The 19,122-nt window shown below is 45.4% G+C and overlaps 1 protein-coding gene across 6 annotated transcripts in view; it reads left to right on the forward strand.

Moving 5' to 3' along the window:
* LOC134352985 (microtubule-associated protein futsch-like) overlaps positions 1-19,122 on the forward strand; it is a 111,625-nt gene that overhangs the window by 25,900 nt on the left and 66,603 nt on the right. For all 6 annotated transcript variants that reach the window (XR_010019526.1, XM_063060715.1, XM_063060712.1 and 3 more), the window contains one exon: positions 18,819-18,980. Coding sequence is in view for 5 of the 6 variants with exons in the window: in XM_063060715.1 (XP_062916785.1) it covers positions 18,819-18,980 (162 nt within the window). In the remaining variant the exon portion in view is untranslated. The remainder of the gene's footprint in view (positions 1-18,818; positions 18,981-19,122) is intronic.

Consider the following 19,122-nt stretch of genomic DNA (forward strand, 5'->3'; position numbering starts at 1 on the left):
TTCTGTTGCTTTTTAAAATATTCCCAATCCTCTCGCTTCCCACTAATTTTTGCTCTATCATATGCCCTCTCTTTGGCTTTTATGTTGGCCTTGACTTCTTTTGTTAGCCATGGTTGTGTGATCTTCCTTTCAGAATACCTCTTCCTCTTTGGGTTCTATATGTCCTGTGCCTTCCGAATTGCTTCCAGAAATTCCAGCCATTGCTGCTCTGATATCATCCCTGCCACTGTTCTTTTCCAGTCAATGCTGGCCAACTTCTCTCTCATTGGATTGAATTGACTTTATTTCTTACATATTCACATACATGAGCAGTAAACATCTTTACATTGTGTCTCCATCTAAATGTGCAATGTGCAATCATAATAATTTATAATAATTTATAATAAATAGAACAGTAAATGTAATATAGAATACACTCACATCAGTGTAAGTTCATCAGTCTGATGGTCTGGTGGAAGAAGTTGTCCTGGAGCCTGTTGGTTCTGGCTTCTATGCTGCGATATCGCTTCCCAGATGGTAGCAGCTGGAATAGATTGTGGTTGGGATGGCTTGGTCCCCAATGATCCTTTTTACACACCTGTCCTTGTAAATATCCTGAATCATAGGAAGTTCACAACTGCAGATGCGCTGGGCCGTCAGCACCACTCTCTGCAGAGTCCTGCGATTAAGGGAGGTACAGTTCCCATACCAGGCAGTGATGCAGCCAGTCAGGATGCTCTCAATTGCGCCCTGTAGAAAGTTCTTAGGATTTGGGGGCCCACACCAAACTTCCTCAACTGCCTGAGGTGAAAGAGGCACTTTTGTGCCTTTTTCACCACACAGCTGGTGTGTACAAACCACGAGAGGTCATCAGTGATGTGGAGGCTGAGGAACTTGAGTTGTTTACCCTCTGAACTTCTGTAATTCCCTTTACTGTGATACTGATACATATGACTTTAGCTTTACCTTCTAAAATTTCAGGGTGAATTTGTTCATATTATAATAATTTTCCCCAAAGGGTTCTTTTACCTAAAGCTCTCTAATCATTTCTGGTTTATGGCACAAGTGGACTCAACCATAAGCTGCCCTAAAAAGTCACCTCATAGGCATGCTAGAAATTCCCCCTTCTGTAATCCAGCACCAATCTGATTTGCCCAATCTACGTGCATATTGAAGTCCCCCATGACTGTTGTAACATTGCCTTTTTGGCATGCATTTTCTAACTCCCATTGTAATTTGTAGGCCACATCCTTACAACTGTTTGGGGGTCTGTATACAACTCCCTTCAGGGTCTTTTTACCCTTGCAGTTTCTTTGCTCTATCCACAATGCTTCAATACGTTCCAACCCTATATCATCTCTTTCTAATGATTTGATTTTGTTTTTTACTAACAGAGCAATAGACAATGGACAATAGGTGCAGGAGTAGGCCATTTGGTCCTTCAAGCCAGTACCGCCATTCACTGTGATCATGGCTGATCATCCACAATCAGTATCCAGTTCCTGCCTTATCCCCATAACCTTTGACTCTGCTATCTTTAAGAGCTCTATCCATCTCTTTCTTGAAAGCATCCAGAGACTTGGCCTCCACAGCCTTCTGGGGCAGAGCATTCCATACATCCACCGCTCTTTGGGTGAAAAAGTTTTTCCTCAACTCCGTTCTAAATGGCCTACCCCTTATTCTTAAACTGTGGCCTCTGGGCAATATCACTCCTCTGTCTTCCTGCCTGTCCTTTTAATACAGTGTGTATCCTTGGACATTAAGCTCCCAGCTATAATCTTTGAGCCTTGATTCAGTGACGCATACAACATCATACCTGCCAATCTGCAACTGTGCTGCAAGTTCATCTATCTTATTCCGTATTACTGAGGTCATTCAAATACATTTCAGTCCTGTATTCACCATTTTCAATTTTGTCTGCCTTTTACATTGCAACTCATCCTGTTGACTGCATTTCTGCCCCATCAACAGCCCCTCTTCACTACACATTGTCTCTGTTCGTAAACCAGCTACCTCATCTTCACTATTATCTGCCTTTCCTACGATACTTCTTGCATTGAAATATGGGCAGCCTAGAACTCTAGTCGCACCATGCTCAAACTTTTGATGCCAATGTTTGTCTGAGGTTTTACCATCTGCCTCCACGTCCTCTCCACTAATTGTTCTGGCACTCTGGTTCCCATCCTCCTGCAACTCTAGTTTAAACCGCACTGTGCAACATGAACAAATCTTCCTGCTAGAATATTAGTCCCCCTCCATTTCAGGTGAAAACTGTCCCTTCTGTACAGGTCCCACCTTCCCAATGACCCAAAAATCTTATGGTCTCCCTCGTACACCAGCTCCTTAGCCACATGTTAAAACTGTATAATCTTCCCAGTTCTGGCTTCACTAGTACGTGGGATGGGTAGCAATCCTGAGACCACAATGCTGGAGGTCCTGCCCTTTAACTTTCCATTTAATTCCCTGAGCTCCCTATGCAGAACCTCGTCACTCATCCTACCCATGTTATTGGTACCTACATGGAACACAACTTCTGGCTGTTCACTCTCCCAGTTAAGAATGCTGAGGACTCAACCTGAAATATCCCAGAGCCTGGCACCAGGGAGGCAACATACCATCCAGGAATCTCGTTCTTGCCCACAGAGCCTCCTGTCCATTCCCCTAACTAATGGAAAACCCCTGTGACTTTCCTCTGTTAGATCATTACCCCCCCCTACCCCCGACAGTATCCAAAGTGATGTACCTGTTGTTGAGGGGGATGGCTACAGGGGTACTCTGCACCGGCTCCATAACCCCTTTCTCCTTCTTGACTGTCACCCAGTTTCCTGTGTCCTGCACTTTGGGTGTAACTTCCTCTCTATATGTCCTATCTATCACCCCTTCAGCCTCCCAAATCATCTGGAGTTCATCCAGTTCCAGCTCCAACTCCTTAACGAGGGTTGTTAGAAGCTGCAGCTGGATGCTCTTCTTGTAGTTTTAGTTGTCAGGGACACTGGAGGTCTCCCTACCTTCCCACATACCGCAAGAGGAATATTCAACTAGCCTGCCTAGCATCTATACAGTACTGCTCCAGCTGTGCAGATATAAAGATGAGAAAGAAAAAAAAAGTTTTTATTTCCTTTGCTTTCTCTAATTGAAGCCTCAAAGAGCTAAATCCTCAAGATCACCACTCTGACTCTGTCCACCCAGATGATGGCTGTTGCACTTTCCCCTGCCTTCGTTCAATTTGCTCTGGTCACTAGTCAAAGCTCTTTTTTGCTGCTGCCTTTTATCCTCAGGCAGTGGACCTGATTGAAGATGCTAGAGACTATCGATGGGATAACATCACAGTAGCAAAGCGTTGTCAATGATAGCAGGGGGTTTATTGAGGATAACTATTGCACGAGCTTACTTAAGGATAATTTTGAGTAAGATAGATAAAGGAGAATTATTGGATGTGCTTTGTTTGGACTTTGGAGGACTTTTAATAAGGTCCACAGATGAGTATGCAGAATTAAAGTATGAAATTGGGGATAATGTGTTGGCGGAGAGTTAGAATAAATGGCTCTTTCTCGGGTGTTGATTGAAGTGCCACAAGACTTGATGCTTGGGATCCAGTTATTCATATATATCTTCACCATTTGGGTGAGAGTTTTCAGGTTTGTATATGACACAAGGTTGGAGAAGTAGTGAGAAGAATGCAAAGAGACTCCTATCTAATTTAAACAAGTACTGTGAGCAAGTGCATGGCAGATGCAACATTATGAGGATGCATATGTATGACATCAGTCACTGAAATTTGAAAGACAGAGTATTATGTAAATATTGATATATCAGGAATGGCGAAGGTTCAATGAAAGCTACAACGTTCACTGAAAGTAAACATTCAGCGCAGCAAGTAATTAGGAAGGCATATGGTCCTTTATGTTAAAAAGATTTGCAAGGTTATCTTACTGCAATTGTTCAGGGATTGTGTGAGATTACATTTCGAACTTAGTGTGCAGCTTGAGTCACTTTAAGTAAGGTCACCTTTGCTGTTGTAACTGTGAATGAAGTCACCAGAGAGAAACAGCTGGTAGATATAAAAGTCATAAAAGTCTTTATTTGAGACACACAAAAGCTGGCAGCCTTTGGAGTCATGATCGAGAGAGGGAGAGAAACAGAGGGGAAAAACAGAGACAGAGATCCATCATTACAGCACATTTTAATATGTTAAAGAACAAAGGTAACAGGACAATTTCTATAGTTACAATGCCTTCATAATGTTTCTTTTGAGTTACATTATTTTTCAAGTAACTGGATCTTCCCACCAACACACCCAAAATGAGTGTTAATTACTGAGGCCTCTGAGTCGTATTCATGAATGGGGTGATGATTATATTCATGCATATGTATACATCTCAAGTCAATTGGATGTTTCCTGTTCAGGACTGCATTTTAAATTTAATCTACAATCCATATTTAGATCTGAAGGTTGGTTGCCGTTGAAGTAATATTTGCTATATTGTGTATCCAAAATACACCCAAACACTTGCCATGGAGAGAATATTGTATAATAGTAGCTCTGTGACTAAATTTAGACTATGATGACACTCAATCTTCATTTATTGTCATTTAGAAATGCATGCATTAAAAATGATACAATGTTCCTCCAGAAAGATATCACAGATATCTCGGCAGTTGATCGGGGCAGGACTGTGCAAGTGTGTGTAAGTCGGCCGGTGAGGCAGCGGGAGTATTTAAAAGAGAGCAGTTTGTGGAAGTCGGCCATTTTTCTCGGCAGTTGATCGGGGCATGACTGCGCAAGCGCGTGTAAATTGGCCGGTGAGGCAGCGGGAGTATTTAAAAGAAAGCAGTTTGACGGAGCGGGCGACGTTGTAGCGGGCGACGGAGTAGAGGGAGACAGAGTAAGAAGGCTTTGTCTCGAGAGGCTTTCGCGAGCAGAGGCTGAGGACGAGCTTCACTCCAAGTGAGGTAAGGCCGAGTAAGTTCCTTTAAAAGGAGAATGGTCTGCAGCGGTATTTTATTTGAAGTAAAGAAGGCGGTGAGGCTGTAGCGTTTTGGGTAGGTCATGACAGCTGAGATCGGCCCCGTGATTTGTTCATCCTGCAGCATGTGGGAAATCAGGGATACTTCCAGTGTCCTTGACGACTATGTGTGCAGGAAATGCGTTCAGCTGCAGCTTCTGGCAGACCGCATTGAGCAGTTGGAGCTGCGACTGGATTCATACTGGAGCATCCACGATGCTGAGAAAGTCATGAATAGAATGTTCAGTGAGTTGGCCACACCGCAGGTAAAGGCTACACAGGCAGAAAGGGAACGGGTGGCCACTAAACAGCGTAGCAGTAGGCAGGTAGTGCAGGAGTCCCCTGAGGTCATCTTCCTCCTAAACAGATATACTGTTTTGGATACTGTTGGGGGAAATGTCTCATCAGGGGAAGGCAGCAGCAGCCGAGTTCATGGCACCATGGGTGGCTCTGCAGCACAGGAGGGAAGGAAAAGGAGTGGGAGAGCTATAGCGATAGGGAATTCGATTGTAAGGGGAATAGATAGGCGTTTCTGTGGCCGCAAACGAGACTCCAGGAGGGTATGTTGCCTCCCTGGTGCACGGGTCAAGGATGTCTCTGAGCGGCTGCAGGACATTCTGGAGTGGGAGGGTGAACAGCCAGTGGTTGTGGTGCACATAGGTACCAATGATATAGGTAAAAAATGGGATGAGGTCCTACAAGGTGAATTTAGGGAGTTAGGAGATAAACTAAAAAGTAGGACCACAAAGGTAATAATCATTGGATTACTACCAGTGCCACATGCTAGTCAGAGGAGAAATAGGAGGATATTTCAGATGAATACGTGGCTTGAGAAATGGTGCAGGGGGGGGGGATTCTAATTTCTGGGGCATTGGAACCAGTTTTGGAGGAGGTGGGACTGGTACAAACAGAATGGTCTGCACCTGGGCTGGACTGGAACCAATGTCCCGGGGGAAGCGTTTGCTACTGTTGCTCAGGAGGATTTAAACTAATGTGGCAGGGGGATGGGAACAAGTGCAGAGAGACAGAGGGCTGTAAAATGAGGGTAGAAGCAAAAAGTACTAAGGTGAAAAGTAAAAGTAGCAGGCAGACAAATCCAGGGCAAAAATCAAAAAGGGCCTCTTATCAACATAATTGTATAAGGGCTAAGAGTGTTGTAAAAACAAGCCTGAAGGCTTTGTGTGTCAATACAAGGAGCATTCGTAACAAGGTGGATGAATTGAAAGTGCAGATTGTTATTAATGAATATGATTTAGTTGGGATCACAGAGACATGGCTCCAGGGTGACCAAGGATAGGAGCTCAACATTCAGGGATATTCAATATTCAGGAGGGATAGACATGAAAGAAAAGGAGGTGGGGTAGCATTGCTAGTTAGAGAGGAGATTAACACAATAGAAAGGAAGGACATTAGCCTGGAGGATGTGGAATCAATATGGGTAGAGCTGTATAACACTAAGGGGCAGAAAACGCTGGTGGGAGTTGTGTGCAGGCCACCTAACAGTAGTAGTGAGGTTGGGGATGGTATTAAACAGGAAATTAGAAATGCGTGCAATAAAGGAACAGCAGTTATAATGGGTGACTTCAATCTACATATAGATTGGGTGAACCAAATTGGTAAGGGTGCTGAGGAAGAGGATTTCTTGGAATGTATGCGGGATGGTTTTCTGAACCAACATGTTAAGGAACCAACTAGAGAGCAGGCCATTCTAGACTGGGTATTGAGCAATGAGGAAGGGTTAGTTAGCAATCTTGTCGTGTGAGCCCCCTTGAGTAAGAGTGACCATAATATGGTGGAATTCTTTATTAAGATGGAGAGTGACATAGTTAATTCAGAAACAAAGGTTCTGAACTTAAAGAAGGGCAACTTTGAAGGTATGAGATGTGAATTGACGGTGGATATGCAATGGCAAGCATTTAAAGATTACATGGATGAACTACAACAATTGTTCATCCTAGTTTGGCAAAAGAATAAACCAGGGAAGGTAGTGCACCCGTGGCTGACAAGGGAAATTAGGAATAGTATCAATTCCAAAGAAGAAACATACAAATGAGCCAGAAAAAGCGGCACACCTGAGGACTGGGAGAAATTCAGAGTCCAGCAGAGGAGGACAAAGGGCTTAACTGGGGAAGCGAAAAAAGATTATGAGAGAAAGCTGGCAGGGAACATAAAAACTGACTGTAAAAGCTTTTATAGATATGTGAGAAGAAAAAGATTGGTTAAGACAAATGCAGGTCCCTTACAGTCAGAAGCAGGTGAATTGATCATGGGGAGCAAGGACATGGCAGACCAATTGAATAACTACTTTGGTTCTGTCTTCACTAAGGAGGACATAAATAATCTTCCAGAAATAGTAGGGAGCCGAGGGTCGAGTGAGATGAAGGAACTGAGGGAAATACATGTTAGTAGGGAAGTGGTGTTAGGTAAATTGAAGGGATTAAAGGCAGATAAATCCTCAGAGCCAGATGGTCTGCATCCCAGAGTGCTTAAGGAAGTAGCCCAAGAAATAGTGGATGCATTAGTGATAATTTTTCAAAACTCTTTAGATTCTGGACTAGTTCCTGAGGATTGGAGGGTGGCTAATGTAACCCCGCTTTTTAAAAAAGGAGGGAGAGAGAAACCAGGGAATTATAGACCGGTTAGCCTGACATCGGTGGTGGGGAAAATGCTAGAGTCAGTTATCATGGATGTGATAACAGCACATTTGGAAAGCGGTGAAATCATTGGACAAAGTCAGCATGGATTTGTGAAAGGAAAATCATGTCTAACGAATCTCATAGAATTTTTTGAGGTTGTAACTAGTAGAGCGGATAGGGGAGAACCAGTGGATGTGGTATATTTGGATTTTCAAAGGGCTTTTGAAAGGTCCCACACAGGAGATTAATGCGCAAACTTAAAGCACACGGTATTGGGGGTATGGTATTAATGTGGATAGAGAATTGGTTGGCAGACAGGAAGCAAAGAGTGGGAATAAACGGGACCTTTTCAGAATGGCAGGCAGTGACTAGTGGGGTACCGCAAGGCTCAGTGCTGGGACCCCAGTTGGTAACAATATATATTAATGACTTAGACGAGGGAATTAAATGCAGCATCTCCAAGTTTGCGGATGACACGAAGCTGGGCGGCAGTGTTAGCTGTGAGGAGGATGCTAAGAGGATGCAGGGTGACTTGGATAGGTTAGGTGAGTGGGCAAATTCATGGGCAGATGCCATTTAATGTGGATAAATGTGAGGTTATCCACTTTAGTGGCAAAACAGGAAAACAGATTATTATCTGAATGGTGGCCGATTAGGAAAAGGGGAGGTGCAACGAGACCTGGGTGTCATTGTACACCAGTCATTGAAAGTGGGCATTCAGGTACAGAAGGCAATGAAAAAGGCGAATGGTATGCTGGCATTCATAGCAAGAGGATTCGAGTACAGGAGCAGGGAGGTACTACTGCAGTTGTACAAGGCCTTGGTGAGACCACACCTGGAGTATTGTGTGCAGTTTTGGTCCCCTAATCTGAGGAAAGACATTCTTGCCGTAGAGGGAGTACAAAGAAGGTTCACCAGATTCATTCCTGGGATGGCAGGACTTTCATATGATGAAAGACTCGATCGACTAGGCTTATACTCTCTGGAATTTAGAAGATTGAGGGGGGATCTAATTGAAACATATAAAATTCTAAAGGGATTGGACAGGCTAGATGCAGGAAGATTGTTCCCGATGTTGGGGAAGTCCAGAATGAGGGGTCACAGTTTAAGGATGAAGGAGAAGCCTCTTAGGACCAAGATGAGGAAAAACCTCTTCACACAGAGTGGTGAACCTGTGGAATTCTCTGCCACAGGAAACAGTTGAGGCCAGTTCATTGGCTATATTTAAGAGGGAGTTAGATATGACCCTTGTGGCTGAAGGGATCAGGGGGTATGAAGAGAAGGCAGGTACAGGGTTCTGAGTTGGATGATCAGCCATGATTGTACTGAATGGCGGTGCAGGCTCAAAGGGCCGAATGGCCTACTCCTGTACCTATTTTCTATGTTTCTATGTTTTTAAACACAGGACAAACCAAGACTAAAACTGGCAAAGCCACATAATTATAACTTATAGTTACAACAGTGCAAAGTAATACCGTAATTTGATAAAGAGCAGACCATGGGCACAGTAAAAAAAAAGTCTCAAGTCCTGATCGCCCTATCATCTCACGCAGACGGTAGAAGGGAGAAACTCTCCCTTCCATGAACCTCCAAGCAGCGCAAACTTGTCGATGCAGCACCATTGGAAGCACCCAACTGCAGCTGACTCTGAGTCTGTTGGAAAACTTCGAGCCTCCGACCAGCCCTCCGACACCCAGCACCGAGCACCATCTCTGCCGAGCGCTTTGACCGCGCCCCGACTGCCGAGCAACGAGCAAAGCCGAGGACTCGGGGCCTTCCCCTCCGGAGATTCTGGATCACACAGTAGCAGCGGCAGTGAAGCAGGCATTTCAGAAGTTTCACCAGATGTTCCTCCGTGCTCTCACGTCTGTCTCCATCAAATCAAGATTGTGCACGGCATGCTACTTGACAGATAACAGATATCATTCACTGGAGTGGCCGCTGCAAGCTGCGTCACGCCGCCATCTTCTCCTCCTTCAGAATCAGAATCAGATTTAATATTATTGGCATATGTTGTGAAATTTGTTGCTATGCAGCAGCAGTACAATGCAATAAATAATAATAATTATAAATTACAATAAGAGTATTTATATTTTAAAAAGTTAAATAAGTAGAAACTGATGGCAGAGGAGAAAAAGCTGTTCCTGAATTGTTGTGTGTGTGCTTTCAGGCTCCTGTACCTCCTCCCTGATGGTAGCAATGAAAAGAGGGTATGTCCTGGGTGATAGGGGTCCTTAATGATGGAGGCTGCCTTTTTGAGGCATCAGCTTTTGAAGGTGTTCTGGATACTGAGGAGGCTAGTGCCCATGATGAAGCTGGCTGAGCTTACAATCCGCTCAGGGGATCTCCCATCCACTGCTACCAACCTTATAGTTCCCACACCCCGCACTTCCCGTTTCTACCTCCTACCGAAGATCCACAAACCTGCCTGTCCTGGCAGACCTATTGTCTCAGCTTGCTCCTGCCCCACCGAACTCGTTTCTGCATACCTCGACACGGTTTTATCCCCCCTTGTTCAATCCCTTCCTACCTATGTTCATGACACTTCTCAAGCTCTTAAACTTTTCGATGATTTTAAGTTCCCTGGCCCCCACCGCTTTATTTTCACCATGGATGTCCAGTCCCTGTATACTTCCATTCCCCATCAGGAAGGTCTCAAAGCTCTACGCTTCTTTTTGGATTCCAGACCTAATCAGTTCCCCTCTAACACCACTCTGCTCCGGCTAGCGGAATTAATCCTTACTCTTAATAATTTCTTCTTTGGCTACTCCCACTTCCTCCAAACTAAAGGTGTAGCTATGGGCACCCGTATGGGTCCCAGCTATGCCTGCCTTTTTGTTGGCTTTGTGGAACAATCTATGTTCTGTACCTATTCTGGTATCTGTCCCCCACTTTTCCTTCGCTACATCGATGACTGCATCGGCGCTGCTTCCTGCACGCATGCTGAGCTCGTTAACTTTATTAACTTTGCCTCCAACTTTCACCCTGCCCTCAAGTTTATCTGGTCCATTTCCAACACCTCCCTCCCCTTTCTAGATCTTTCTGTCTCTATCTCTGGAGACAGTTTATCCACTGATGTCTACTATAAGCCTACTGACTCTCACAGCTATCTGGACTATTCCTCTTCTCACCCTGTCTCTTGCAAAAATGCCATCCCCTTCTCACAATTCCTCTGTCTCCGCCGCATCTGCTCTCAGGATGAGGCTTTTCATTCCAGGACGAGGGAGATGTCCTCCTTTTTCAAAGAAAAGGGCTTCCCTTCCTCCACCATCAACTCTGCTCTCAAACGCATCTCCCCCATTTCACGCACATCTGCTCTCACTCCATCCTCCCACCACCCCACTAGGAATAGGGTTCCCCTGGTCCTCGCCTACCACCCCACCAGCCTCTGGGTCCAACATATTATTCTCCGTAACTTCCGCCACCTCCAACGGGATCCCACCACTAAGCACATCTTTCCCTCCCCCCCCCGCTTTCCGCAGGGATCGCTCCCTACGCGACTCCCTTGTCCATTCGTCCCCCCCCATCCCTCCCCACTGATCTCCCTCCTGGCACTTATCCTTGTAAGCGGAACAAGTGCTACACATGCCCTTACACTTCCTCCCTTACCACCATTCAGGGCCCCAGACAGTCCTTCCAGGTGAGGCGACACTTCACCTGTGAGTCGGCTGGGGTGATATACTGCATCCAGTGCTCCCGATATGGCCTTCTATATATTGGCGAGACCCAACGCAGACTGGGAGACCGCTTTGCTGAACACCTACGCTCTGTCCGCCAGAGAAAGCAGGATCTCCCAGTGGTCACACATTTTAATTCCACGTCCCATTCCCATTCTGACATGTCTATCCACGGCCTCCTCTACTGTAAAGATGAAGCCACACTCAGGTTGGAGGAACAATACCTTATATTCCGTCTGGGTAGTCTCCAACCTGATGGCATGAACATTGACTTCTCTAACTTCTGCTAATGCCCCACCTCCCCCTCGTACCCCATCCGTTATTTATTTTTATACACAAATTCTTTCTCTCACTCCCATTTCTCCCTCTGTCCCTCTGACTATACCCCTTGCCCATCCTCTGGGTTCCCCCCATAGTCTTTCTCCCCCGGCCTCCTGTCCCATGATCCTCTCATATCCCCTTTGCCAATCACCTGTCCAGCTCTTGGCTCCATCCCTCCCCCTCCTGTCTTCTCCTATCATTTTGGATCTCCCCCTCCCCCTCCCACTTTCAAATCTCTTACTAACTCTTCCTTCAGTTAGTCCTGACGAAGGGTCTTGGCCTGAAACGTCGACTGTACCTCTTCCTAGAGATGCTGCCTGGCCTGCTGCGTTCACCAACAACTTTGATGTGTGTTGCTTACAACTTTCTGCAGCTTTTTCCGATCTTGTGCAGTGCCCTTCCCCCATTAGCAGATCGTGATGCAGCCACCTGTAGAAATTGCGAGTGTCTTTGGGGACATACAAAATCTCCTCAAACTCCTAATGAAATAAAGCCATTGCCATGCCTTCTTTGGAACTACATCAATATGTTGGGCCCAGGATAGATCCTCAGAGATGTTAACACCCAGGAACTTGAAATTGCTCACCCTATCAATGAGGACTGGTGGGTGTCCCCTCGTTTTACCCTTTCTGAAGCCTACAATCAATTCGTTGGTCTTCGTTGCATTCGTTGGTGCAAGGTTGTTGCTGGGGCACCACTCAACCAGATGATTCCTAGGATGGCAAGGACTAATATGAGATTATTTTGATTGGGCCTAAATTGATTGGAGTTCATAAGACTGAGAGAGGATCTTACAGAAACCCTTAAAATCCATATAGGAGTAGATATACCAGATGCAGGGAGCATGATCCTGATGGTAGGGAATCTAGAACCAGGTGTCACAGCCTCAGGAAACAGAACATGTTATTTTCAATTGATATATTGAGATAGTTTTTAACCTATGGGATGGTGAACCTGAGGATTGCTTTCCTACAGAAGGCAGTGGAGCCAAGTCAGACCAATATTTTCTTGAAGAGATCAGATTTACTTTATAGGATTAGGAGGATCAAGGATAAGAAAGTGGAAAGTGAGTATTGAAGGAAACGATCAGCCTGTTGTTCTGGTCAACATGGTGCTAGGGAACAATGATTCCTCAGGGGACATCTTCCAGATAGTCAGTCATTTCAGCTTTGCTACGTCTTCTACTTATTCTTTTTATTTTAATTTTGTTGGAGCCTGTGACTTACAGTCTCTAGTTCGACCGAGTGATGACTACATTTCTCGCTGATTAAACTGTCAAGGAAGATTGAAACAAGTGCAGAGGAAAGGGAGCAGTTTTCAAGAGGCAGCTAGTTTGAGTTATTTTCCTTGGAAAGGTGGCTGGTACATATTGCTTTCCTCAGAGAGGCTTTTGGTTCGTATCACTTTCCTTGGAGATGCGGCTGGTTTGAGTCAATGCCATTGGAGGGGCCGCTGGTTCGAGTTGCTGCCGTCGGAGGGGCTGCTGGTTCGAGTTGCTGCCGTCGGAGGGGCCACTGGTTCGAGTTGCTGCTGTCAGAGGGGCCGCTGGTTCGAGTTGCTGCTGTCGGAGGGGCCACTGGTTCGAGTTGCTGCTGTCGGAGGGGCCGCTGGTTCGAGTTGCTGCTGTCGGAGGGGCCGCTGGTTCGAGTTGCTGCTGTCGGAGGGGCCGCTGGTTCGAGTTGCTGCTGTCGGAGGGGCCGCTGGTTCGAGTTGCTGCCATCGGAGGGGCTGCTGGTTCAAATTCCTGCTGTCAGAGGGGCTGCTGGTTCGAGTTGCTGCTGTCGGAGGGGCCGCTGGTTCAAATTCCTGCCGTCGGAGGGGCCGCTGGTTCAAATTCCTGCCGTCGGAGGGGCCACTGGTTCGAGTTGCTGCTGTCGGAGGGGCCGCTGGTTCAAATTCCTGCTGTCGGAGGGGCCGCTGGTTCGAGTTGCTGCTGTCGGAGGGGCCGCTGGTTCAAATTCCTGCTGTCGGAGGGGCCGCTGGTTCGAGTTGCTGCCATCGGAGGGGCCGCCGGTTCGAGTTGCTGCCATTGGAGGGGCCGCCGGTTCGAGTTGCTGCCGTTGGAGGGGCCGCCGGTTCGAGTTGCTGCCGTTGGAGGGGCCGCCGGTTCGAGTTGCTGCTGTCGGAGGGGCCGCCGGTTCAAGTTGCTCTGGTTCGAGTTGCTGCCATCGGAGGGGCCGCTGGTTCTAGTTGCTGCCGTCGGAGGGGCCGCCGGTTCGAGTTGCTGCCGTCGGAAGGGCCGCCGGTTCGAGTTGCTGCCGTCGGAGGGGCCGCTGGTTTGAGTTGCTGCCGTCGGAAGGGCCGCTGGTTCGAGTTGCTGCTGTCGGAGGGGCCGCTGGTTCGAGTTGCTGCTGTCGGAGGGGCCGCCGGTTCAAGTTGCTGCTGTCGGAGGGGCTGCTGGTTTGAGTTGCTGCTGTCAGAGGGGCTGCTGGTTCGAGTTGCTGCCGTCGGAAGGGCCGCTGGTTCGAGTTGCTGCCGTCGGAGGGGCCGCTGGTTCGAGTTGCTGCTGTCGGAGGGGCCGCCGGTTCAAGTTGCTGCCGTCGGAGGGGCCGCCGGTTCAAGTTGCTCTGGTTCAAGTTGCTGCTGTCAGAGGGGCTGCTGGTTTGAGTTGCTGTTGTCGGAGGGGCTGCTGGTTTGACTTGCTGCTGTCAGAGGGGCTGCTGGTTTGAGTTGCTGCTGTCGGAGGGGCTGCTGGTTTGAGTTGCTGCTGTCGGAGGGGCTGCTGGTTCGAGTTGCTGCTGTCGGAGGGGCCACCGGTTCAAGTTGCTGCTGTCGGAGGGGCTGCTGGTTTGACTTGCTGCTGTCAGAGGGGCTGCTGGTTTGAGTTGCTGCTGTCGGAGGGGCTGCTGGTTTGAGTTGCTGCTGTCGGAGGGGCTGCTGGTTCGAGTTGCTGCTGTCGGAGGGGCCGCTGGTTCGAGTTGCTGCTGTCGGAGGGGCCGCCGGTTCAAGTTGCTGCTGTCGGAGGGGCCGCTGGTTCAAGTTGCTGCTGTCGGAGGGGCCGCCGGTTCAAGTTGCTGCTGTCGGAGGGGCTGCTGGTTTGACTTGCTGCTGTCGGAGGGGCTGCTGGTTTGAGTTGCTGCTGTCGGAGGGGCCGCTGGTTGGAGTTGCTGCTGTCGGAGGGGCCGCTGGTTGGAGTTGCTGCTGTCGGAGGGGCTGCTGGTTCGAGTTGCTGCTGTCGGAGGGGCTGCTGGTTCGAGTTGCTGCTGTCGGAGGGGCTGCTGGTTCGAGTTTCTGCTGTCGGAGGGGCTGCTAGTTTGAGTTGCTCTGGTCCGAGTTGCTGCCGTCAGAGGGGCCGCTGGGTCCTGATGCTCTCAGAGATGTTATCAAAATTCTGAGATTTATGGATTGGACTGTTATTCAAACTAACTGCAGTTCATATTGGCCTCTTTCAGTTCTCTGTTCTTTTTCATGCTCTCACCTATTCTTTCTTTTTGTGACTTCGTGGCTTGGGCGTTTGGGTGATCTCTTAGTTTTTTTGCGAGGGAGGGGTTGGGGGTGTTTGGAGTTTGCAAGTTTTTGTTTTTTGGTGCGGGGGGAATTGATGTCTTTCCTTCAACTACTTATATGATTTTCTGTATTCTGTGGCTATCTGGAGAAGATACATGCATACTTGACAATAAAATGAACCTTTGAACCTTTAAAGTCATGTTGAATGGCCTACTCCTAAGGTTAAGAGAATATTTGGATAATGAGTGTAGATTGCAGAAAGACATCATTGGATTGGTCTGGGGTAAATGGTATTTAATCTGGAGAGGTGAGGCAATGCATTAAGAAGAGCAAGCAGTGAAAGGGAATAAACGGTACGATTCAATGAAGTATTGAAGAATGGAAGGTTATTGAATACCTAATGAAGCAGAGACAGAAGACAACTTGATTGAAACCATATAACGGTTTTAAGAAGACCTGCCTTTATTGGACAAGGCATAGAGCATAACAGCGAAAAACCATGTTGATGTCAAACCTTCAAAAGGATCTGATAACACTGGAGTGGGTATAAGATTCACAATAATGTTGACATGTGGAAGATGATTGACTCTAATGTAATTTTGTTTTCCTTCAATGGGTGCTGTCTGACCTGCACAGTGCTCTCAAATTTTTATTTTATGAAAGCAATACCAGGGCTGAATTTTTTATTTGTGCATGGTTGTGACTGGCTGTCATGAGTTTTTACCTCATGGCAGAGAGGATATTGAAATAATAATAATCAGAGAGAATTATTGTACAAATTGAATTGATTAGAGAAAGCCAGTAGATTTGTTTAAGGGAAACCGTGTCTAAACAAGGCATGAGAATTTTTATCATGTGGAAAAACTAGTGGTCAGGTTGTTCTCCTGGGAGTCAAGAAGGATATGATGGGATCTGACAAAGCTATTTAAAGTCATGAAAGGGATTGTCAGGTATAATAAAGATAAATAGTTGACATCTACTGGTTGTCAATATCCAGGGAACGTAGAAGGAACGTAGAATAAGCCCATGGTATTACAGGAACAATACCAGCGTGGACAGAAGATTGGCTGACTGGCAGCAAACAAAGATTAGAAATAAAGGGGGCAGTTTCTGGTGACTAGTGGTGTTTTGCAGGGATCGGTTTTGGGAATGCTTCTTTTCATGATTTATGTCAATGATTTGGATGACACAATTGATAGTTTTATAGCCAGTATTGCAGATGATACAAAGATAGGTAGAGGGGCAGGTAGTGTTGAGGAAGCACGGTGTCCTTATAAGGACTTGGACAGATTAGAAGAATGGGCAAAGAAGTGGCAGATGGAATAGAGTAGTGTATGGTCAAGCACTTTGGTAGAAGGAATAAGGTATACACTATTTTCTAAACAAGGAGCAAATTCATTGGAGGTGCAAATGGACATGTGAATCCTCACGTAGAATTCCCTAAAGATTAACTTGCAGGTAAGTTGGTAGTAAAAAAGGCAAATGCAATGTTAGCATTTATTTCAAGAGGACTAGAATATAAAAACAAGAACATAATGCAGAAGCTTTATAATGTATTGGTCATACCTCATTTGGGGTATTGTGAGCAGTTTCAGGCCCCTTAGCTGTAAAAGGATGTCCATTAGAGAGGATTCAAGGAGGTTCACAAGAATGACCCCAGGACTATGTAAGGTTTAACATGTGAGGAGTGTTTGGTGGCTCTGGGCCTGTACTCACTGGAGTTTAGAATAGTTGGGGGGGGGGAGATCTCATTGAAATCTATCAGCTATTGAACGGCCAAGATAGAGAGGATGTGGAAAGGATGCTTCCAATAGTTGGGAAGTCTAGCATCAGAGAGCACAGCCACAGAATACAAGGACCTTCCTTTGAAACAGAGACAGGGAGGAATTCTTTTAACCAGACGGTGGTAAATCTGTGGAATTCATTGCTACATCCGGCTGTGGAGGCCAAGACATTGTGTATATTTAAAAAAGAACTTGATATGTTCTCAATTAATAAGGATGTTAAGGGCAGAAGGCAGGAGAGTGGGATTGAGAGTGATAATAAGTCAGCCATGATTGAATGGCAGAGCAGACTCAATTCTGCTCCTATGTCTGTAGGAAGAGGTGCAGTCGACGTTTCAGGCTGAGACCCTTCGTCAGGACTTAGTCCTGACGAAGGGTCTCGGCCTGAAACGTCGACTGCACCTCTTCCTACAGATGCTGCCTGGCCTGCTGTGTTCACCAGCAACTTTGATGTGTGTTGCTTGAATTTCCAGCATCTGCAGAATTCCTGTTTGTCTGCTCCTATGTCTTGTGGTTTTGTGGTGATTGGAAAAAGAATCTAAATAATGTGAACATGCAGTTGTTGATTAAGATAGATGCACTACCAGGCAGATTTAAGCATAATGTTGAAAAGTAAGATTAATGGCAATCCGGAAGGAATGAATTTGCAGGGATTTGCAAAGTGGGACTGGTAAGATTATTCTTAAACAGAGCCAAATGTACTCAATGAGCCAAATGGCTTCCTCTCATGAAGTAACCACTCTGACATTGTTGAACTTAATTCCTTGGCAGAGAGGTTTAGAAACAGTCACAACATTTGAAAAGTGCCTGATGAGCTCTTGAAATGTAGTAATTTACAGAACTCGGGTGGGAGATGGAATCAGTGAAAGGAGTTATTTTACTGACTGCTGCAAACATGGTGGACCAAATGGCACTCTATCCCAATTCCATGACAAAGTAATGGCATGCAATATTTCTTTTCTAGAATTGCAATCCTTATGAAATTTTTAAGTTAGTTAAAATTTTCACAAATCAAAACAATAGTCTTCCCAGTGTAATACTGAAATGGATTCAAAAATAATATGAAATTCTTCATAATTTGTGAATACAATTTGTATCAACAGCTCAAAAATGAGATCTCTGTCCTACAGGCTTCAGACCAACTGGTGTGAGAGGTGGAACTAGCAGTAGAAAATTATCTGAACATCTATTCCTGGAGCTGAATAGATGGGGTTATATGTTTAACCCTTGGAAACACTCAGTGTACTGTAGATGGTGGCTTTTTTTTGAAGAATAAAGACAAGAGTGCTTGACATACTCCACAAGTTAGGCACTGCATCTGGAGAGAGAAACATTTAATGTTTCAGACCAATCATCCTTCATCCAAACTGATTGTTCATGTTCAGTTTAGTAGATATTTTTTGTGTATATTATTAAAATAAATACAAATTTAAGATGTTTTATTTTCTATCTTGATTCATTCCTTCAAAATTTCTCATCATCTTTGGTCCTCGATGCAAACAAAATGTTGCTTTAGTCAAAGACTTCCATTAAATAAAGCATCGATTGGATTGTTTCTCGGTTGGTCTTTATTTTCATTGAGCCCCTCACATATTGATTTCCTTCAATAGAGGAAGCCTTTTTGCTTTTTCTTGCCAGGAATCCATGGTTCTACTGTTGAATAGTCCAAAAAGGTATCTGCTAACCTTCTGGATTGTTAAATTTCTGCTTAGAGTTCTGCTAACTTTATAATTTGAAGCTACTGGAAGTCTCAAAAAAATTCTTAATTTAAGCTTGTTCACGTTCCACTGACAGGAATACAATGACTCAAAGAGCTATTCAATGCTTATAATTGTAGTTGTAACTGGTTATAACACGGACATCATAAACCCCCTTATCCACTTCAATCAAGATATTTTGCATATCCTTTTGTACATTAGTAAATAAGTTGTTCTACATGTCTAACTCTTAAAACTTATATTGTTTAAGCTTCATCAACCATCTAGTGAGTTCAACCTCACAGACCCCAATCTTCACCTATTGAAACTGAATTACAAAAGCCTTCATGATCCTTATTTGAGTAGCTACTACAGGCGTAAAGATATTCTGAGAAAGTTAAAAAATCAGGGGCTTATCACAGAAAATAACAAGGTAAGATATTGCCAATTTAATTGCTTTTATTTGTTGAAATCCAAGTTTAATTTTCCAACTGCTCATTAATGCTAAAGTGATATTTTTATCATTTAGCAAAGCCTGATTTGCTCTGTGCTAGATATTAAATATTCATTTTTAC

The sequence above is a fragment of the Mobula hypostoma genome, chromosome 10 (assembly GCF_963921235.1).
Source record: "Mobula hypostoma chromosome 10, sMobHyp1.1, whole genome shotgun sequence".
Lineage (NCBI taxonomy): Eukaryota > Metazoa > Chordata > Chondrichthyes > Myliobatiformes > Myliobatidae > Mobula > Mobula hypostoma.